Source organism: Hydra viridissima, unplaced genomic scaffold (genome assembly GCF_058129835.1).
Source record: "Hydra viridissima isolate aposymbiotic clone 2 unplaced genomic scaffold, HvirCarnegie_v1 scaffold_4, whole genome shotgun sequence".
In the NCBI taxonomy this organism is placed as follows: Eukaryota; Metazoa; Cnidaria; class Hydrozoa; order Anthoathecata; family Hydridae; genus Hydra; species Hydra viridissima.
This window is the reverse complement of record NW_028324303.1, coordinates 704,396-728,172: the sequence shown is the minus strand read 5'-3', so window position 1 is coordinate 728,172 and position 23,777 is coordinate 704,396. Positions and strand designations below refer to the sequence as shown.

The following is a 23,777-nucleotide window of genomic DNA, read 5'->3' as shown; positions in this document are numbered from 1 at the left end:
AAAACTGTTTTTATCAAAAAAATGTTAGACATCTAGATATATTATATATACGAGATGTCTAACTTCGATCCGAAAAGTGTAGCCGTGGAAGCCATTTCTAATTCGGGCAAAAACATGCATTTCTAACTTTTATTTCGCACGTCGGATAAAGCTTTTGCCCTTATTACAAATGGCGGATTCAATTTGTAAACGAAAAAGCGGCTTCACTTTTCGTCCAATAAAATCCCGCAAGTTAGACATTTAGTATATATAATATATCATTGGTTTTAAAGTTCATTAAGTCTATAATCAATAAAAGAGATTTTCAACTTATTCCATAAAAATTTAAATGATATTTTAGACAACTAAAGAATAATCCAGCTAAAAAAAACTGGCGTGATGATAGTTAAACGCGATGATATCCCATAATTAGTGAACGGAAACTTTCGGCTTCAGCCGAACCGAAATCTTTGCTTCAACAATTTTTTATTTTTCCGGTTTCGGCCGAAATTTCGGTTCAAACCACTACCGGAATGAACCGAAACATTTACAAGATTTTTTTTTAAGTTTTTGGGGGATCATGACGACTTCCTCATTGTAATCGTTTTTTAGTAAATAAATTTTTAATTAAAATAATTGTAGAAATTTTAATTGAAATCACGTTACGTCATTGATTCAAGTAACTTATTCTGAAATCATTCTCTGAGTGAATTAACATCTAAGCGAAGCCAAAATCAATAATTTCATCAAAAGTTTCTCGGCGCTAAATGGAAAATAATCAGAAGAAAAGTTATTTGTGGAAAAGCTTTACCGCAACACTCAGTGATTCCAAATACGCAACTTGCAGTATCTGAAATGTGAAAATACCTCGTGGATCGCACAACCCTAAACACCAATCACTTAGCGGACTTTCATCATGTATATCTATTCAGAATATTTTTCTAATAAAAGACCTTATGAAGTGTTGCCCAGTCTCAAATACTGCATTAATGAATATTCCAATACCATAAAAAAGAAGCAATTTTACGAATAACTGAGTTTCCCAGAATAAAAATAGGTTTTTTTTTGTTGCGTTTTTGCAAAATTTATGTTTAACCAAATTCAATAAACAGCAATCAAATACCGAGTTCCAAGTCATAGCAGAATGGCGTGAGACAGAGACTCGGCGAGAGTTTAAAAGGAAAATTTGAAATCTGATAACTTTATTTTTGACATGGTCAATCTTAGCGCAAAGTCTAATGTTAATAACTCTTGTAAGATTGTTTATCTAGAACAGCCATTTACAGACAACCTGGAGTTTGATGACATACCTGTATTCAGGGTAAAAGATTTTAACTCTAGCCAGGACAAGTTTATCATAAATCCAGAGGGCATTGTCCGTCTGAGAGGAATTTCATTTGAAGGGCTTAAGAAACCTGTTGGCAGAAAATCAATGACTGGTTCCCTTTTCAAATGATTACCTTCCAGAAAGTGCACCTTTCTACTTTACACCTTACACCTGTACCCATGGCCGCCGAGAGGGGGGGTTTGGATGGGGAAGATTCCCGGGGCCCTGTGTGTGTACAAATAATTTTTTAAAGTAATTTTTAAAAGATTTAAATAGTTTTGAATTTTAAAAGATTTAATAAACTTTTATTTTTAATTTTCAATAACCAGAGCAAGCTTCTTTTACTTCCTGGGAATATAATTGATTATAATAAGGGCTCCTTAAGAAAACTTCACCGGGGCCCGAAATTTCTCTCGGCTGCTATGCCTGTACCTGTGTCTATAAAAGAGGATGAGCCAGTGAATGAATATCAGTGGAACATTAAATTAAAAAAAAAGCATCAAGGCTGTAAAATAATATATATTGCATTAATTTTGTTCCAATTTTTGTTAACCCTGTGTATAGCAATAATTTTAATTTCTCTTATTTTTTAGTTATAAGGTTTTATTATTTTTCATTTTTACTTCAAATAAAAAAAACAAAAACACGTTGATATTAGCATAAAAGTTTGCGTTTATTGTCAAAAGATAATAGCTATTTGTCGTTAGAGATCTTTTGTTAGTCTTTTTCTAAAAAGATTTTTCTCTAAGTATTATGCCAGTTCAGAAGACAAATATAACTGGTATCTGTAGTTTGTTGCATGATATACAGCCTGTAGTGATAGATACAAATTCATATAAATATACAATTTTTAAGAATAACTTGCTTATCATATGGAGACAAAGCAAGGATTTCCTTCCTTTGAGCTTCTTGATCTAGTATAAATTCTTTTTTTAAAAATATAAGTAGTAAGAGATAAAATATGTAAACACCAGTTACTGCAGTTTTGGTATCTGAATTAGAAGTTAAAGATATTTTATATGAGATTGCTGTGGTAGGTGTAATAGAAGCAGCTACGGTGTTAGAAATTATAATCATAGAGGTTATTAGGTGTTGTTGACTGATGCAAGCAAGAGTGCTGTTGATGGCTCATTCGTTGCTGATGGCTCCAAATCCATTGGATTATTGGTTGTCAAACTTGGTAAATAACCAAGGTCAGAAAGAATGCTTCAATCTAATAGAAATATACCTGTGCATTTAAATCCATTTTCAGCTATTTCCAATTATGCAGCTTTTGTATATGCACTGGACACTAGAAAGCAATATTTTAGTAAGTTATTTTGGCTCCAGCGTTCATTTGCGTCCATTTAATTAATGGTTCATTAAAAGCAGCCTTGAAGGGCTTTATAAAAGATCTGTCAAGTGGTTGTAATTTGTGGGTAGCGTGGGGAGGACAACTCAACATAGAAATATAATGGTTTCCAGCATATTAAACAACTGATAACTCTTTATCTAATGCATGCCTATCCAAATTCAATAGAGCAGGATTATTTTGAGATGCTTGAACATGTTTTTGAAATTGCTCCACCCACTTGAGAAAAATGTCTCAATTCATCCAGCTGCTGCTACATGGTATTGCAATACTATCTATGGGTGCCCCTACCATCAGACTATCTAAGTCTATTAAATGTTCTACCAGTTTGATTTCAAACTCATTGTTGATAGTATTTGTTAAAATGTCTAAAAATTTGTTAAAATTTATCACATAACTTCAGAATGAGAGATTTTAAACATGTCTTGAAGTGTACTTTGTGGTGCCTGATATTTTTCAGACGCAACCCTAATTGACAATTTTTCTTCTGTTATTACCTTTATTGCTTTCTTCAAACTTTATTCACTCTTAAAGTCTTAGAGGCGGATAATTTATCCCCCTCTAAGACTTTTTTACTTGTTTGTTTTTTTGGGATTGCTAAACAGCAAAGAGTAAAATATCAAAAAAATATCAGTTTGTAACTTTACAACTATATTACATACCACTTTCTACCTTATAATATATAGGAAAAGGTAATACACAATATAATTACAGTAAGAATAGATACAATCCTATGTATATTATAAAAGAAAATTGTAATGAAAAATAAAAAACTGTTTCACATTTTTCTCCTGTTTTTTCCCTCTTTTAAAATATTTACGTCACCAAATGAAAAATCTTTTTTTGTGCATGGCACTTGTAAAACAGTTATGAAAGGATCTAAAGAGCACAAGATCTTTGTTTTTTTGAAAATCAAAATTATTCTTATGTGAAAGATCCGAGAAACATCTCAAAATTTTGTTCTTTGCTTCCTGCGCCTCTTTATCGTCCATCAACTTGTCAAATTTAAACACGGCTAAAAATTATGCTGGTTAAATTGACCTCAACTGGCGGTGGACTAATATCGTGCAGAAGTTGTTGATAAGTTACAAAGATTAGTTAAAATGCTATGATGTGATTTATTGTATTCATGAAACAAATTTAAAAAGCAGGTAAACACAGAGGAGACCGAGGCTAGTTGGCTACAGGAGTAAGTTGACACACTGCGTTTAACTTTGGAACTTTCCACCAGAAATTTCCAAAATTCACATGGAACCTTCCCACTTAAGTAATTCATCTTTGTGTATAGTATCAGGGCTAAAAGTGCATGCGCCTAGAAGTTATAGCGATTTTTGTGTTTTTTTACTAAGTTTGTAACTTTTATAACTATATTACTTTATCCATTTGAAAAAGCAATAGCATTAGCTACAAGTAAATTCGAATAGATCTAGGTGTTGTATGGTTCACTCTAACCAGTCACATTTTGTGTTTCTCAATATTTTGCGTTTTTGGGGATTATAAGCCATTTTGTGGACAAAAAGCTTTTGGGGTTAGTTGGCAACATGTGCCAACTTACAACTTTTCGCATTAGTCGTAAATTCACTTAAGTTTTATGTAATTTTAAAAATGTTACAAAAAATACTGTTGATGCTATTTTTATAGAAGAAAAGTCGATCGACTTAAGGGCAATAAAAGTAAATATTGTTTGATAAAAATTATCAAGAAAAATTTCATAAAAAAGACGCGCTTAAAATAGATGTTTAATATTTAAACATCTAATAATAATAATTAATAGATGGGCTGGGGTAAAATGGCACATACTTTTGGGCCACCAACTATTATTTTTTTTTTAATATTTGACACTTGAACATACTTGCCAAATTCATATTCTGTTGAACTGCCATAAATATATTTTATGAGAGTTTCTGTCTTAAATATATTCTAATTATGAGCGAATAAATTATATCGTCATTATGATGAACAAACAATCGTAAATTTAAAAAATAAATAGCTGATAAACAGATCTGCTATGTCTACAGAAAGTAATTATTTGTCGAAGATTCCCAATTAAAAAGATGCTTCAATAAAAATGTTCTCATAAACAACAAAGATCCATATCTTCTTAATAATGTTGATAAATACCCAAATATGATCTAACTCTTATTTAAAATCAACTAAAACTAGGCTTTTGATTTTTAACAAATAATGTCTCAGGATGGGTAAAGATGTGGGGGGTGGGGGTGGGGTAGGGGTGAAAGTATTGAGAAATATGTTTTTGTTCATGGTAGATCATTCCAGTTTAAAATTTAAAAGATTTTTTATAAAAACTTTTATTTTTTTAGTTTTTTTAATGTTTTAGGTGTATTCACAAATAAACGATTGATATACCCTTGCATCCGTGGATTATTTCAAAAAAAGGATTGCATAAATTTGTTTTTCACATATTTATTTAGATAAAATTTGAACAATTTCGTCCTGTTAAAGAACTTCCTTTGGAAAACGAAAGAAAGATTTACTTATATCACATCAGATTGATTTGACTATCCAAATATTGCATAGTAGGTTGAAATTATTTCTGAAACAATAATTTGCGTACTTAAAATATTTAATCACATTAGATTACGCTCTACAATTCAAAATGTAACCTGAAATAAAATGGTTTCTTGAAACCAAAAAGAGTAAAAATTTAGAATTAGCTTTGAGTTTCGCATCGACCCTTTTTCATTACCGTGTTTTTTTCTTTGTTAAACAAAAACTGACAAAAAATGAAGAGAGAAGAAAGTTTTTGTTAATTCGTTAATTATGATTTAAATTTTGTCAATTTCAACTTTTGAAATAACTCAAGCGAACTTTAAAAAATCACAAAGAACAAACGCCGATTTATCGGTTAATCATAAAGAAATTAATAGAATAATAATTAAGCAATAATAAGCAATTAAGCCTGGTCCAATTTGAAACAAAAACACGTTGAAAAAAATGCAACAAAGTTGCAGATTACAAAGAACATATAAAATGTAAAATAAAAAAAAAAAACGTGAAACTACTTTTTAAAAAACCTCTTGAATTTTAACAAAATTTAATAAAATCTCTACTTTACTTAATCAGATGAATCGACGAGCAAAACTTAAAAATTAAACTCAGTTTAAACTGCTACATTATTAGAGTATATTTATGAGATGTTTTTACCTACTCAGTGTGGTATGTTATTGTTGGAAGAACATTGTTTTACGAATTTTTCTCGCTTTCCGGTCCACTGTTTAAATGGTGAAAATTCATAAGAACTTCAGAAAGGCCACACCTTTTTTATTAAAAAGAGAATAGACGGCGTTCATTAGCTGCAATGTACTACATATAGTAGCCGAGACTAGAATGCTTTCAAGGCTTAGCAGTTTATCAGCATTTTCGATCAATATTTAAAATGTATTGACTTCAAATATTTCCTACCATCCAAAGCGACTTAAAAAAAGCAATTTCTCTTTGAATTTTGTTTGTAAGTATACAAAAACGGCTTGGGCCGTTTTGGCTGTTGTTGGCTGTTGCTTCGCCTGTTTTTGGCAGTTGTTTTGGACGTTTTGTATGTTTTGATATTGGTGTTGGTAACCTGTTTACAGTAAATAAAAGCCATAACGATAAGTTGCCGTCATCCTGTTCTTGCAGTATAGAAAGGGATATTTACAGAAATCCATGTTCACCTTTAGCCATGGTTTTAACCTACTTTATGACCGGACCACTTTTTTTCAGCATTTCTTGACAGTGAAATTTTCTTAGGTTTTTTTTCATTTTTTTCAGGAGCATTTTCTATTAGTTTAACAATATTCAGGTGGTACCCTATGCATTGACAAAAACTGCATTTTCAAAGTTTTCTTGGAGTACTGTGATCTTTACGTAACTTCACTACCATCAATCCTAAAAGTTGAATAAAATAAAAAAATTTAGAGGCTCCAAGTTTTTTCTTTTTTCATTTCACCCTGTAACTTAGTGCCTCCTTTTCTAATTGTTTTTCATAAGTTTTCTTGCTTCTATTTTTTACTATTTTTTAAAATTACACAATACCATTTCTGATTTTTTAAAGATATGTTTCCAGATTTACCAACTTCATTTCAGTTTGAGTTTTTACCTGAGTAGTTTAGAAGAATAATATTTCGTTAAGCATTTAACGATTTGATAAATGTTTTTAAGTTTGTAAAATTGCAATTCATTTAAAAAATGACAAAAAGAATTTTGTGAAAAAAAGTGAAGATTTCTCAAACGTTCTAAGTACACAACCCTCCTCAAGCCGCTTCGGTTAACATTTAGTTACGAGACTGCGAGCAGAATCGAAAAATCGAAAAATTCCATTCTGTCAACTATTACCAAACATAAAATTAGGAACAAAGAAACAAAGTTAAACAAGCGTTATGCGTGCATAAACGATTACTGAATACTTTATTAATGGAATGTTTTTACTTTCTATTAACAAATACGCTCCCATTACTTTTGCAAGGCGTTTATGCCAAAAAAATGGAGTGGGCGAATTTTTAGTTATAATGAAGAAGTTATTTCCTGAACGAAACCAATTTTTTAAAATTATCTTAGAGAACAATAAGTAATCGTAAATAAGAAACAGTAAAAGATTAACTTCACAGCTTTTCGGGGAGGGTGGTTCCCGCCTCGGCTCTTTTAGCGTTCGTTTTCAGATTGCGGTTACCCAACTCGGATAAATATTTTTAAAACCTATAAAAACTTTAACTCGTTCTTCTCCTTTAATGCTGTACAAAAAATGAAAATATTAATAAACAAAAGAAATTTATGAAAAAAAATATTTAAGTTATCATACCCTGGAATTATTTAGCTTAGTTAATAATCTTACGTCACAGATTTTTTTTTTTTAATCTGCATGCAAACGTTTCATTAGCTTCAATCAATGCAGCATTCAAAATTTAATTTTATGTAAACATTTTTTTTGATTTCGGTGCATATGGAAGCATGCCAAGGGCGCCGAATCTCCGTCCTACAGTCAACTTTTCTCTCATAAAAATAATAAACTTCTTATTGCGTTATAAAGGAGATAAGTTTACGATTTTTATTACGTAATTATGAATGTTGTTAGACTTTACGAAAGTAAGAACTAAGCTTAAACTACGCCCTCTTTTTTGTTTTCTAAAAATTTTACGCGTATTATTTATTTTTTGAAGACAAATATTTATCTTATTAGTTACCTTATTTTAATCTTAGATTTCAAAAAAAAATTTTTTTACTGTAATTTTTTGATGGCATCAATGCGATGAAAAAAGTTTTAAGAGACTAGTAGCTCTTATTTTATTTTCATGATAAACGAAATCATGATGGTTTTATTCAAAATAATGAGATTATCGAAGGGGTGATTATATGAACGGATAAGAATATGGCACCCTTAGATATTCCCATGAGAAAATCATCTAATAATAATGTATAAAAAACCGAGCGTCTAAAAAACCAAGCGTGAGAACAAAGCGCGTTTCACTTTTTATTGTCATTTTTTTCCAGGAACAGTCAAGAGAGCGGTAAAATAATAAACGGCTTTAAATGAAATTGAAACCAAGTAAAAATAACTGTGATTTTTTAAATTAAAATTCGATGAACAGGTTTTTTTTACTTTGATTGCTTTGTTTCGCTTTTATTTATTTTGAATTAGTGAGAAAATGTTGTTTTAACCCAGTTGTTGTGTTGGGTTTTTCAACTTGCTGATTTATTAAATCATTTTGTCGGATTATTTTAAAGACGATTTTTGTTTTTTTAACGTCATCAAAAGCAAACTGAGTCATTATAATGATTAAATAGGAAACTACGAAAAAATCCAAAAACCCCCGTCTATATTATTTTAATTTATATTTGTTTTAAAGCAAAACTTTCTGTTTTGTATTACTTTAGTGATAATTTTAAAGAGAATATTTCGTTAGGTATGAAGAAAACGCTAACCGATGGCTTGTAATAACGCTTCATGCATTAAAAAGGTACCCTTTAAACTGCCCTTTGATGTGAAATGCGTTTTTGGTGTAGATCTTTTTGTGATTGTTGTTGCTCTGCTGCTTAACATCCTTGGCATATTAATGCTTCTACGTCGAAAGCTGAAGAACATATCCCCACAGAACATCTTAATAATACACATGAGTTTTGTGTCCATCATAAACATATTCACTAATGCTACAGCTGCGTATTGGAAGTATCACGGTTCCCGATTTACTAAAGCTTTCATTGTGGTATATTACTTTGCGCACATGGCTTACATTTTAAATCTCTGTCTTCTCTCATTGGACAGGTTCATGTTTGTCGCCTTCCCATTTCGATATCGAACAAAAATGACTAAAGTTATTGTTTATTCCTGCCTTAATGTTTTATGGTTAATGTCAATAGCCTTAGGACTGTTAATCTACTATGGTGATATCGCAAACGAGTGGTTTCGCAGAAATGCCTCCTATGTATACAACGGATTTGTTATTGGGTTTTCGATATGCATATACACATTTATAGTAGTCAGAACATATCATTCGTCGTTAGTAAATGGTAACCATTTGTTAATTAAAAAGATGAAGAAATTATTTATTATGCCATTCTTAATCGTTTTCACATTTTTCTTATTTGTGTTTCTGCCACACCTGATCGCCTACAATGTGCAAATTAAATCAAAGAACTCAAAAAAACTTTTGTTGCTTGCTTTGATTGGAATCAACGTGTTAAACAATGTCTCAGACCCAATCATTTACATGTATCTTCAGCCTGCCGCACGTAAAAGACTTTTAAAGATTTTTAGGAAGTTTAATGCATTTTTAACTTGTCGCAAATTATACCTCTTCCCTTCCAAATTAGGTATTTATTACCACCGCAAAAACAAAGCTGAGAGTTTTACAAGCTGCACCGCGACTTTAGAAGTAAATTTCGAAATAATGGCGCCTGGTTTTGGTAATCAAACGCTGAGCATTAAAACCTCTGAAGCACAAGACGCAGTAATATCTTAAGATTGTAAGAAAGAAAAAACGAATTCAAAATTTCTAACTGTTTTTCTTTGCAAGAAAGTTGAGGCAAAGGAGAAAAAATACTTCAACTTATTTAACCAAATGCAGTGGCGACGCAAAAGCTTTAGTAAATCTTTTTACCAAAAGTTTTAAAATGTTTACAAAGCGACACTCATATTTTAAATATTTTTGCACTGATGCGTAATAAGTTCAATAAATCCAAATAAACTCAAAATCTGTACAAGCAAGTGAGAAGAACTTTGGTTAACAAATAGCATCTTTACATTTCATTAACACGATCGGTTTTTGATATCAACTGTTATTTTTTTAAACAGATCTTTAAATGATTTATTGAAACATTTTTTAAATAAAATTTAGGTTTCGCAAAAACCGCATTTACAAAATTTTCGAAATATTTGCTCAACAACATAAGTTTGCTCCTTTTTCTGTTTTACAAAAATTTTTTAAAGAAGTTTTTTAGGATTGCTTCAAAGAAGAGTTAGAGTTAGGCTTGATGGGCTTAGAAAAAAGTAAAATCAACTTCGACAAAACCGATTAAAAGTCGACAAGTCGAAAGTCAAAATAAGTCGACTTTGAAAAATCGAATGGTCGATTTAATCGACTATGGATCTCCTACTAATCCAATAAAAGTCGATTTAGTCGGGTAATCATCCTAATATCCTTATTTCAATTTTTTCACTTGATTTAGTTTTATCAATCTTTAATATTGTTATGATGCTGACCAATTAACAAAGAGGTATCTTTATAAGTAGTTTATCTTGTACAAATAAATCATTTATAAAGATTGTAGCATGCGTAAAAATATCATTCATAGCTGTTTTTTTAATTCAACCAAAATATCTGAACATTGAACCTAATTTGCTGATCACATAAACTTAATTCTTAGCTTACTGTTCGTAACACAATTTCATTAATGTTTCTTTTTTCTCATTATAGTAACCAGTTGATGCTTTTTAAACCAAAACGTTAAGTAATGTGTTATGGTAGTCAAGGATGCGAAAATGTTTTATAAATCTGCCACCCCAAAAAAAGTTTAGCCGCCCCATCTGCCCACACCTATCTACGCCACCGTTTTTTTTTTTTTGATTAAATTTTCTGTTAATTTTTTGCTTTTATTGTAGTGAAAAATGATATAAAATGCCCATCTGTATTTTTTTCTTTACTTTGATTTCCTTTTTAATTTGTTTATTCGATTTTAATTCATCTAATAGATAAGATGAATTAAAATTGAACGAAAAAAATGCTCTTGATATAACAACAGCATGTGTTATTGTAACAGTATTACATACCACCTTGGATTTTTGTCTTCTCTCTTAAAGTTCTATTTGTTTCATACCTTCTAAAAATTAAATTGTCAAGCAACACTTCCCCTTTCGAGGCGATTTTTTTTTTAAAAGTACGAATATGATTTTTTTGTGTTTTTATGATTTTGTTAGTCAATAGTACCAAATCTATTGGAAAAGTGCAAACGAAACATCAACGGGTTGGCGGGGGTGGTGGTAGAAATATGTACCAGCAGTGCTCTGTAGTGGTTCATTTATTCTATGTATGATAGGCTGCATTTTTCAGTCGCAGTTTTTTCATAGATGGTCTCCCTCTCCACAATGAACGTTGTACAGCTCCAGTTTTTCGTCCCTCATTTATCATTTCCTTTGCCAGGGGAACCAAAAATTGCTTCTAAGGAATTTTAATCTTTATGGCCTCCTTACGTTTTATCCAAGCATTTACAAGAGACATCATAAGTAAGCGATAAAAAACTTTCTTCCACCATTTATTCGATTTACGATCCAGTTCATTTAGTCCTATCTTTTGATCCTCTAAATCCACCCCTACTGTAATTTCGCGATGAAACGCAATTATCTCTGGGCTTGAAACACTACATTTAAAGCCGTCTTTCAAAGTTTTTGTCACTTCTGTAACATCAGCTTTATAAAAATTACACAACATTAGGACTTCTTTTGTCTCTTGCCATTTTAAAAATAGCAGTCCATCTTTACTGCACTGAAACACATATTTGCCTCTATTAAGCATTTTAGGTAAATATTTTCTTTTTTTGTTGCACGTTCTTAAAGCGTCATCAACAAGTAAAAATATATGCAATTCAAGCGAATTTTACTCACAAAAGGTGTCTAGATCAGTTATGTAACTAAGAGTTACATATATGTACTGGGAGTCTCGAAAGGGTTAAGGTTATGTTTTTGTTTAAAAGGTTAAGATTATGATAAAACTTTTATTTAAATATTTCAACTAAATCGACTTTTAGTTGAACTTTAGTCAATTTTAAAAATGTACCAGTCGATTTTCGTTGACTTTGAAAAATACGTTAATCGATTTAGTCGACAATCGAATAATTTCAAAGTCGTAACAACGCTAATAAAATAATAACTTTAGACGAGTATCTGAAAGCCTTTAAGAAGCAGGTAGCTTCGTCAAGTCAGCAAGATGCCTCACTCCCCGATCAATCCAACCAAGACCATTCACATCCAAATTGGCCCCAACACCAAGACCACCCATACCCAAAAGGACAAAACCACAAAGACAACCTGCACCCAGAGCAGGAAATGCCGATTCTGGCGCATTGATACTTTTTTGCATAATAATGTCTATTTTAATATATAATGTTGATATTCCGTCAGATTGATATTTTTTTAATAATATGTTGACATTATGAAAAAAGGTGTTTGTCTTATTGTTTGTGCATGTAGTTGTTTTGGTTCTTCTTCAAGTATGGAAAAAGGTGTTTATAATTTTCTCTTCGCGTTTCTCTAATTCTTTGATCATGTTCTTTTTGTTACTTACCTTTAGCACTTACCTTTTAGTTTGTAGTGTCCAATAGTCAAGGTGTGAATACCGTCTTCTAAGATGAATCTTTTGTCGTCGTTAGCGCTGAGTGCTACTTTGTTGATTTCTTCAGTATAAACGTTGTGAAGATGGGAACGGATAACGTTCATGGTGGTGAGCTTTTCTTTCTTAACCATTAAGCAGTCTTTATAATCTTGGTGAGTGATGCGATTTTCAACCACACTTTTCTGGACTCCTTTGCATTTTTTGTGATCTTTTATTTCATTAAAGATCTCATAGGAGTAGAGTTTAGGTCGAAGTCCAACAAACTCTTTAATTTGTTTGCCAGCAGTCTCGTCCTTGAACATTCCGATAACTTTTTTGTTTAAACCAACCTTAAACCCAACGTTTTGAATGGCAGGATGATCTTTTGGAAATTCGCTCGTGTCAAATTTTTCAAGTACATCATCAGCAATGTCTTGATAAAAATCTTCCGTTTCTATTTCGTAAAAGAGCGAGTCAGTGTCGGTCATGAGTAATTTAGCGCGATCTCCGTATTTAGGCTTTATGTAGTAGTAGTGCTGCTGAAACATGAGAGTTTTGCTGATGTCTACGATGCTCATTCCCAAGAAAACAGGCTTGTCGTAAAAGACACTTGTTCTTTTCATATGAACCGCGATTAGGTTTTCATCAAAAATGGTGTCTCGATCATATCTAGGACTTTTAGATAATTTTAGAGCATCTTTTTTCGTAGTAACGAGTCTAACATCAACTCGTTTTAGAATATTTTCCATGGTCTTCCCAAAGACGGAGTTGTTCATCAGCTTGAAAAATTCCTTGTCAGATTCATTTTCAGCTTTTGCTCTTAATCCAGTGTTGAGGTCAATATACTTTTTCATAAAAGGTTCTTCTTCAAAGGTGATGCCACGATTAATTTTTGTGATGACTAATCCCATCCGTTCATAGAGTTTTAGATTTTCATGATGAACGACGTATTTTTCTTTGTTGTTTAAGTTGGGAACAAGCTTATCTACTTTTTCAACGGTCATTCTTTCAGGAGCTAAAGGATAGTCATTATGTAAATCGTGAAGACTTTCAGGATAATCCAAGTCCACTTCGAGAATGCAAGGTATGGATTTCCAATTTAAAAGTTCATCTTCAGTCATCCATCTAAATCCTCTAACAGGAAGAGGTTTGCACATAGCCCATCCATACAAATTGTTTGCATCCAAGTATTGGATGAATTTTGAAGGTTTTGAAGGATCGTAGGAATCGTCCATGTATTTGTTATTAGCAGTTCCATATCGATTGGAGATCATACTGATTCCACCACGTACACTTTTTCGGATCATGTTGAGCATATTATTATCGGTTAGAAGTTCTAATCGAATTTTAGTTTCCTTTAACATGGCGTCCCAAGCCAAACCAGGAGAGGTGTAATACCAAAGAGGGTCTAGACCGTAATGTTTCAAGCAAGTGTCTCTGAAATCTTCAAAAATGTCTGCAAGTATCAGCACGTCGGACACGTTGTACAGTTCATGATAGTTTTTAAAGGTTTTACAGCAAAATACATCCCAAACGTTTTTCGCATGCGCATAGTCTTCATCTTTTGCTGATTCATCTTTCAGTTTTGAATGAAATGCTTCAATAGGAGGTAATTGCGTCTCTGAAAACTTATCAATCGAGTCCACCCAGTCATAAGGGTAAATGCCTTTTTTCCTTACCAAATCAAACTGTTTCTTTTCGGGGAAATATTCAGCTACGTTTTTACACTGATTATCGGTGAGATTTTTAGATAGTTTTTCTAAACCGAAGGGTAAGAATCTGATGCTGTCAATAAACCTTATCTCTTTCTTTACTTCACGACGTTTACCTTTCTTATCAGTGAATTCTCTCACTTTGATTTGCTTAGAGAAGCTGATATATTTTTCTTCATTGGTGGGTATGCAATTGAGTTTCCCACCTAATTTTTTAATAAACAAATGAGCGTTGTAACCAGACAAATTGTGAAAAACGACAGGTATGAAATTTGGAAGTTTATAATTCAAGTTGCATTTGTTATGAGCAGCTCCTTGATACTTTCCAGTCAAATGGCAATGGTCTAAGACTTTATCACCGTTAAGATCTTTATTTCAAATATGACATAGAGTTGCAGCCTCAAAATTCTTTTTATCCTTAACAGACATCACTCTCTTTTTTATTAAATCAATCTTGTCGAAAATCTTTATAAGGTCTGCTTCAAGCATATTTATGAACTTTTGGGCTACGTCGTCATCATCACTTTCAGCTGTGTACATGACTGGTTTTTCTTTGTATAGGTTGTCGTTAAAGCGTTTGATGTAATAGCAGAAGGAGCTCGGAACATGCTTTTGATATTGTTTAGTGTATGACTCTTTCGAAACTTTCAAAGTCAGCATATACGACGTATGGAACTTTCATACCCTTTTGGTAGTTTTTAAATTCAAGGATATTTTTCCCTTCTTCAGGAAGATCGATTCTCATTGGCGCATTATCATAACAGTCTTCTCGATGTTTTTGGAGCTTTTCTTCTTCATCATAATCTTAAAGACATCTTCTGCAAAAATATCTTTTGTGTTGATGTTTCGATGCTGAGGAACCAGCAAACCGACTGAAACTTTTAATGAGACAGTAATGTTCTGTGTCTTCGTTTGTAATATACAACAAATCAACACAGTGTTTTCGATCAACAAATTCAGATATTCGCAAAGGGTAAGGTTTTTTATTTTCATACTCAAAGACGTTAATGCTAATAGTTGGATTATTCTTTTCAAACGTGTCGATTTTATGGTAATTCACAGGAAATTCAATTCCATCCCAATCGAGCTCTTCAGATTTTAGAACCAAGTCTTCATCAATTCTTTCGTTGTCTTTATTTTTAAGATTTAGAGCTCTAATGACACACCACTTGAAACATTCATTGTCGATGTTTTTTACATTGATGATTGCCTTTTTGTTTTTCAAGTCGGTAGGTAGCTCGATGTATGAGGAACCGCTGAGAGGTATGTAATCGATAAAGTTAATGTCCATTTTTAAAATCTTTGACATGGTACAATTAGATCCCAACTTATTGTATTTGACACTATTCTCCAAGATTTTTTCTTCCATTTCGCTCATTAACGTTCTTACATCCGTAGCCGCTAGTATAATTTCCGAGTTGGATGGAAAATTTGCTTCCCGAGTCACTTCTTCACCAGTGGTGATGCTCACAGATTTCATTTCACACGTTAAAATAATTCTTACTTTGGTGTTTCTTTCTCCTTCCATGGTTTGAATGGCAGACTCTCTTACCAAATTAAAAAAAGGAAGCAATGTCTTGATAACGAGAAGAAGGTGTGTAAGAAAATTGTCTCACAGAACGCTCCGCTGAATGTTTAGTCATATTAAACTTTACTGTAAAAGGTTTTGATACGGGATGTTTATACACTGTTCTTAATACAAGTGATTTGATAGACTTTATCTTTTCATCGATTTGTTCCACTGATTCGCTTACCTTCTTCTTGACTACTTCAGGAACGTAGGGATCTATCCATTCTTTAATATCATTAAACTTATTTGCAACATATGACGTCACACTTTTTGCAGCTGCTGTCAGACTTGAAAAAAATGAAGGTCTTGGTGAAACGACTGGTTATTCTTCGATTTCTTCTTCTCTCTCATCTTCGGTTTCTTCTTCTTCGCTATCTTCTTCGCTATCTTCTTCATCGCTATCGTAACGATTATACCTATATCTATAATTACTATATCTATAATCATTTAAATCTTCAAACATTTCAAGTATATCATCAGTTAATTCACCTCTTCTTTGTAATTCTAACACATCATTTTCAAGACTATCCAGATCTTCAGAAGTTACGTTTTCATCCATTGCATTCATTCGCTCTATTATCGCACGCTGACTGTAACTCATTTCTTCGTCGCTTTCTTCTTCGCTTTCATATCCATTCCACAAATACCTTATACTCTCATACGTTTCATCATCGCTTTCATCATCGCTTTCTTCTTCCTCTTCCTCATCGCTTGAGCTTAGGTTAGGATAAGATCTTTCTTTAACTCTTAGGGTATCAAAATATCTATTTTCAACTCTTATGTAAATTTTAACTATATCAGAAGTTAATTCATCTCTTTTTTCCAATTAAAACTCGTCATCTAAAAGAATACTCATTTCTTCACGCGTTGGAGGCTCTGCCCTTTCATCTATTGCAGTCAGTCGTTCTATTATCATACGATGTCTGTAGTCATCTTCGCTTTCACACATTATTTCAGTCTGTTCCATATTCATTTTAATAATACAAGATTTTTATTTATATCATTATTCAATTTTTAAATTCAATATATAAAAGAAATTAAAAACTTATCGCGCTAAAAAATCTCATACTTGTATCCATTATCTACTTTTCCATTTCGACTTTCAAAGTACTGCCAGCTACGTCCCGTCTTTTTTTTCGATTCATAAGTACACTTGTATTCTACCACCTCACCAGTATCAACATTAGTTATTCTCAAACCTAAAGGATTATTTCTAATTAAACCAAGTCTCGCATATTTAGGATCAAGAGGTTTCTTTTCTTTTTTCTCATATTTTCTAGGTCTTCCTACAGGTCTCACATCTTTCGAGTTTTCCAAAATCGCATCTTTACTAATCAGATTGTTTTCAACCGCAAGCATCATGAGCGTAATTACATTGTCGGACGTTTTGGAAACACCATTTTCTTTTAGCAAATTTTTCAAAACTTTTCTTGTGTACAGCATCTTTTTATTTTGCAAAGATTTTATTTAAATCAAATTCGATTTTTTTTCATTTCTGAGATCTGAAGAATCTTAAAAATTCAAAGAATTTTCATGGATACAAAGTATTTTAAAGTTTTCATACACAATGTCTTTTGAACCGAGTGAATGATTTAAAATTGCGCTTTTTAATTCTCCAGAAATCTTTTTTTTCTCCTCGAAATCGCAATCCAAAACAAGCACATACTTGTCAATCATTCTTAGCCTTTCTTCTTTAGACAAGCCTTTCCAAGTACTTAGATGCTCTTTGATTTTCTTTTCCATTCGTGAATATTCTGTCTCACCACTCCATACAAGTCTGTAAAGCTTGTCTCTCTCTTCATCACTGTACTCTTTTGGAATATTAAAATCTCCGTTTTCAGTGACGTAAACAGATTCGCGAAAAACACCTGTTTTTCCAAAAGCAAGAAGCTCAAGATGTCTTTTTTTATTTGTGTCAGTCTCTTTGATACTACATTCTAGAAAAAACGGAAAAAACTTCATTTTATTCTTCTTGTAACTGATTTAATCCATTTTTAAGATCCTTTTTCGGTCTACCCACAGGTCGCTCTTCCTTCACGTCTTTAATCCATTCGTTTTTATCAATCAAGTTGTTTTCAACCTCAAGCATCATTAACGACATTTTATTGTTTGACGTTTTAGAAATTCCGTTTTCTTTCAGTAATTTTTTCAAATCCTTTTTCGTATATCTCATTTTTTATTAAAAAAATATTATTTTGAAGAACATCAATAAACAATATTCATTCTGCTTCCATCTGATTTAAGCCTAAGCAATTTATCGGAAATGAGGACAGCAAAGGCTTGAGTGTTTGCAGGAACGTTTGCGCTAAATGTAGCTTTTATTTGCACATCTATCACTGAAGTTTTTAACCTCTCGGCCTGCTTGCTTACATCAAAAACAAAAAGAGGACAAATGTATCTATAATTTAAGGCAGACAAATTGGGCTGAGCTATGTCCCATAAATTTCGCTTGTCCCATAAAGTCAATTGTCAAACTTAGATGCGTCTCTATAAGCTCTTGAGTATTTGTTGTTATTAAAGTCTAAATTGTAATCAACAGCAGGATACCTTTCACTGTTTAAGGTGACATACATGTTTTTCAAGTCGCAGTGATCAAAGACTGAAGGATTTAATTCTTGATTTCCAGATTTATTGGTTTGGAATCCAACAATGACATACCTAGGTCTTTCACTAGCAGATCTTGCGCTTAACCTCCAACTAAAGTTGTTTGATACAGGAACAGCGATGGTATCACATTGTCTAGATCTGAACGAAAATGGTACATCTACTTTTGATTCAATGATTTTGTAAAGATTGTTGCTAGTTACGACAGAGAGTGTGACATGAGGCATAAACAAAGACAATTTAGTCAAATCCACTTTTCCTGCAGCTGTTGCAGCTGTTCTAAAAATAGCATCACTATCGCTCTTTCTCACAAGAGCAAGTGTATGCTTAAATCCATATAGCACTTTATCGTAATCGTCGCAAAATCCAAAAATGTGCTTTAAAGGAATGCAGAACGAAAACGTTCCTCTTTCTTCAGTCTGAACAATGATGTAATTTTGTCTTTGCTTAAAGCCAGTGTTGTTGACAAGATCTGCTAAAGCTGTTATGTCTCTCTGCCACAGCTGGTTCAAACCCTCTGAAATTTGGAACTCTACTGGATATTTTAGGTATCCAATCATGGTGGTAGCTTGTCCAGGTTCGTAAATGGTCTCCACCTCTTGATTCGACAACTGATAAGAAATCTGACTGAACATGTGCATGATACCGTTGTTAACCAAAGTAACGACGTCTGTATCAGCGTAGGAAGTTCCATCCGCTTTTAAAAGTCTTCCTTCAACCAAAAGGTAAGCCTCAGATGGAAGCGTGAACAAATCTTGCTGCTCAATATTGATTCTTATTTCTCCATCAACGTTTAGATTCTTATTCACTGGTTCGTATTCATGAAACTCAAATCTCTCAATTTCTTCATCAACAATAATCTCTTCTGTAAAATTTAAAACATCGGAATTTGCCATTTTTATATATCAAAGAAAAAAATTTTTTTGGATCCTCATGCAATCAAAAGCCCATTTCCTTTTTTTACCAGGTCTTGTATTCTGATCGCTTTGTTCTTCGACAATCCTGATCCAAGCATAGAATATTCATCTATAATCGGTGCGCTTTGAGTTGGCTTTCTGTTAACAATGCTTGAAATAATTTCTTTGCTTTTAAGGCTGAGATCATTCTTTGCAGCTTCATGTGGCTTTGGAGTACCAGTCTTAGCATACAATTTCTCAATGGTCTTTTTACCTTTGTCAATAGCCACATCTCTAGCAGTGGAAATAGCTGTAGAAGCTAGCTCTTTTCCTGCAGATTTAGTAGCCATGATTGCTTCTCTCCCCAGTTCGGTTTTTGCAATTTTATTAGCCAAAGTAGATGCTGCTCTTGAAGCGCTTGAAGCTGCTGCTCTTCTCAAGAAATTCTTAAGCGTGTCAATTATCCCACTTCCACCCACAATATGCTTCTTAACATATCTATTTCTATAAACGATCATTTTTATTTCCATAGATTTTTTTTTATTTCGCATCGATATACGCAATCATAGCCTTGTACTCGTCTTTATTAATCCTATTTTGTCTCAACAGCTCATCGCAAATGGAAACAGCCACATTTCTTGACTCTTTATTTCCAGCATGCCATGCAGCTACACTCAAGTTGAGATTTTCCACAAGAGCATTTGGATCGCTCGGAAGAATAATGACGCCATGACCTTTTTTGACTTTAGTTTTTGTGTAATTTTTTTCCCAAATTTTTGAAACAATCGTATTCCACTTTTCGCTTCTATTTGATCTTGGTATGGTTGGTTTCCCTTCCTTCTCCATTGCATGCGTTTCGACCAGTATTTTTTCATAATTTTTAAGGTCGTTATCAGTGTACTTGGTTTTATCAGGTTTCGACCTTGAGATCAGCTCCCAAAGTCCTATTGTTCCATTATACTTTTCTTCACCAACAATGATATCGTTTTCATCAATGAAAACTTGTTCTTCTCCAATGTACATTTTTCCCCCTTCTCCTGCGTGAATTCCAAACACTCTGTCTGCAGCATATCGTTTAGATGCGTATTTTGACAAATATTCCAAAGCAATATTTCCAACATTCATTCTTTTAATTAGCTTTGACGGCTCGCTTTCTGGATAAGTCAAAGCCAGTGGAGTGTTTTCAACCTCTCTGTATGCGATGCTCTTTAGTTCGTTTTGCATCTTTTCATTGCTTTCAATCAGAGGCTTGTAAAGCTTGCTCAGATCAGTCTGAAGATTAGCATCATAAATATTTTCATTCAAACTATCTTGATATATTCTTTTTCTTCTTTCAACAAATTCTCTCACAATTTCATCCCTCTTGTTTGGGTCTAGTATTTTAAAAAAGGACATTTTTTAAAACACAAGAAAAAAAAACGTAAACGCAAACACAAACTTGTCTGTGTTTTTTAAACTAATTTTTCTTTGGATCCATGGAAAAATCTAATTTTTCTTAGATTCTTTAAATCTGTGGAAATCTACGATTTCTTAAACATATTGTTGAACGCTTTTATCGCATCTTCTCTTCCTTTTTGGATCAACGACTCTTTGGTTATCTCATCAATGTTGATTTTTGTTTTAGTTCTTATTTCTTTCATCAAGCTCTTAAACTTTTGAAGCTCGTCTAAAATCAATTCATACTCTGAATCGCTCACAACGTTGTCTACTAAAGCCTTTGAAATGTGACTGTTGATGGTGTTCAATTTCGACTCTGCCAACACTTTGATCTTTTCATGCTTCTCCGCTTTTAATGCTAGTTTTTTGTTTACTTGTCCTCCTACAATAGATAAAAACCCCATTCCAATAGCTATACCTTCACACGCAATCGTAACAGGAACAGCAGCGATGGTGCTCAAAGTTCCAATTCCAACAACTCCAAGTGCAACACCGCCTGCTTACAACGTAGTGTCTACAAAAGAAATGATTCTGAAAGCGCAATGGTACTTTTTGGTCATATGTACTCTCTTTTTCCTCTCGTTGTCCATCTCTTTCTGAATCTCGCTTATTTTCTGAAGACGGTAATTGTGTCCTTCATCTGCAGGAGCTGTTGGAAGAACTGGATAAATTTTAGATTTAGCATCGTAATTGTATTCCATTTTTTATTAGGCGAAAAAAAATATTTTTTTTACTCACTAATGAAATTGACAAAGCATAAACTTTCCCCTTTTTTAATAATGACATCTGACTTGCTGTTATTGTAAATTTCCATGATCACATTATCCACCGACTCTGATATTGTGATGCTGTGATTGAAATAATCCAGTTTTGATTTTATGCTTTCCCTCAAGTTCACTAAAGCTAATCCGCTTTTAAGTTTTATTCCAAACATAAAAGTTATTTTCTGATGGTTTATTTAGTGTGATGTCTTTTTGAGCAAATATTTCATATCTAGTTCCTACTTTTGAGGGAGGGTGCTTCAAATACATATCGAAAAAAAGATATGATTTATTGCACATCTTTCGATCATAATGAAAAAATTTTTTATATACATTACTTTCCATTTTTATTATTACAAAAAAATTATTTTTATACATCATTTTATTCCGTACATGTAAAGAATAAAATGACTATTGCCTGCGTCCATTAATTATCACTGTTGGCTCTCTTTCAAGTATTTCATATCGTTTTTGTTTTTTAAGAGTTAATTTTTCTTCTAATGTAATTTCAACTACAGATGGCCTCCTTATAATAAGTTTAACTTTAATTTTTCCACCAGGTTCAGTTGGTTCTGTTATAATTATTTCAGACGGAGGTCTTTCAATTCTTCGCCGTCGTTCAATGATATCATGCTCTTGGTTTCTTTCTCTCTCATCGCGGATTCTGTTTGCTCTCATTTCATAATTTTCTCGTCGGTTAAAACTAACTACTCTATTTCGTAGGTCGTCCATCATCAATTCATTGTAATATAAATCTTCAGGATCAATATCTTCAGGATCAATATCTTCAGGATCAATATCTTCAGGATCAATATCTTCAGGATCAATATCTTCAGGATCAATATCTTCAGGATCAATATCTTCAGGATCAATATCTTCAGGATCAATATCTTCAGGATCAATATCTTCAGGATCAATATCTTCTGTATTACTCATCGTTAGTTTTTATAACAATAGAAATTTATTTATATTATTTCAAAAAAAATTTTTTTTTCATCTATACATTAGGCGTAATAATAGACTTGTCCGAGAAGAAGGTAAAAGCTTCCAGATTGACCGACTTGAGCATCTCCAGAGTTGAGCGTGACAACGAGTCTTCTACCAGCTGCGACAGTAGGCATAGAATCTGCTTCTCCAAAATTTCTGTAAAAAGAAATGGTGGATGTAGAGCCGATGGATGAAGTGGATTGATACAAAAATCCAGTTGATTTGTTGTTGAATGAAGTCAGTATTGACCCGTTCCATGAGGACAAGTAAAAATCTTCTAGTCCTGACGATGAAAAGAAGCATGTGCTGTCTGCGTCATATCCTGGAAAATATGTGTAATTGTTGGTGTTGTATGGAGTCCAAGGAGTGAGAACGGTTCCGTTTCCAGGAGGTAAATCTCCATCGTACATTCGGACTCTGGATTCCCACCAGTTTTCAGAAGCGCCAATGATGTGCATCCTGATGTATTTCAATGACAGACCATTTCCTTTCCCTTTGGTGTTCAGCAAAACGTATTCGCTGCCGTAAGTGGTGTTCAAATATCGAAACGTTCTGCAGTACAGCTTGTAAAGAGGGATGGTCGCAGGAATAGAAGCAAGTGTGGAAATGAACGGTTGAATCCAATACGTGATGGCAGTAGCATTTCTGTTCACGAGTTGAATGGAGATGTCGTTTCTGAAAGGCATGTCCAACGTGAAATATCCTCCCAAGGAAGTGGTGCTAAACATGTTGCAACCTTGCAAAGAATTGGTGTAAAAAGCTCCTCCCAAAGGAGAAAAAAGCAAATCAGTGGCGAGACCGGTATTGTCCACACCGATTCCTTCTGTTGTTTCTGAATAATTCCCCACATTGATCTCTCCGTCTGTGAAGATTCGAATGAAAACTTGACCTGGAATATTTGTGCCAGATGCGCTGTATAAAGCCAACCACAACCTTCTCAGCACACCGGATTTTCCAGAAAACGAAAACACAGGAGAAGTTGTTAACGCTGCTACTGTCTGAGACTTGAATCCCAAACTGGTGAAACTAGAGCTTGGAACGACACTGGTCAAACTCGATTTTTGCAACAACAAGTCAACATAATTTTTTGTCGCTCCATCCTGTGCGTTTGAAGGATCAAGCACGTTGATTATTTTGTGCGAATTCAAATCCAAATCTGTTGTACCTACAGTCGTTCCACCTGAAGCATGCGTGTCTACGTAATTTTTTGTAGCTGAATCTGAGGCTGATGTAGGTTCAGCTAAATTAATCAATTTATGAGCTGTCATGTTAATGTCTACGTAAGAAATATTATTGTAAGCAACTTTGGTGTCTACATACCCTTTTGTTGCAGCGTCTTTTAAATTGGTAGGATCA

At 33.1% G+C, this 23,777-nt stretch overlaps 2 protein-coding genes and 1 long non-coding RNA gene across 3 annotated transcripts; 1 reads left to right on the top strand and 2 right to left on the bottom strand.

Annotated features, from left to right (window-relative positions):
* Positions 1-5,553: 5,553 nt before the first annotated feature.
* LOC149889307 (uncharacterized) lies at positions 5,554-7,642 on the bottom strand. Its single transcript, XR_016451955.1, has 2 exons — positions 7,453-7,642; positions 5,554-6,542 (listed from the first exon to the last, which is right to left on the bottom strand). It is a non-coding gene; the product is annotated as an uncharacterized LOC149889307 (long non-coding RNA).
* Positions 7,643-8,471: 829 nt separating this feature from the next.
* Positions 8,472-10,011, top strand: LOC149889306 (uncharacterized). Its single transcript, XM_090085757.1, has one exon. It carries the CDS (start codon positions 8,576-8,578, stop codon positions 9,608-9,610), a length of 1,035 nt encoding a protein of 344 aa, XP_089941883.1. The 5' UTR covers positions 8,472-8,575; the 3' UTR covers positions 9,611-10,011.
* Positions 10,012-12,037: 2,026 nt separating this feature from the next.
* On the bottom strand, positions 12,038-15,646 carry LOC149889305 (uncharacterized). Its single transcript, XM_090084173.1, has 6 exons — positions 15,046-15,646; positions 14,851-14,970; positions 13,731-14,213; positions 13,177-13,523; positions 12,441-12,768; positions 12,038-12,198 (listed from the first exon to the last, which is right to left on the bottom strand). The coding sequence occupies exons 1-6, from the start codon at positions 15,644-15,646 to the stop codon at positions 12,038-12,040; spliced, it is 2,040 nt and encodes a 679-aa protein (XP_089940299.1).
* Positions 15,647-23,777: the final 8,131 nt, after the last annotated feature.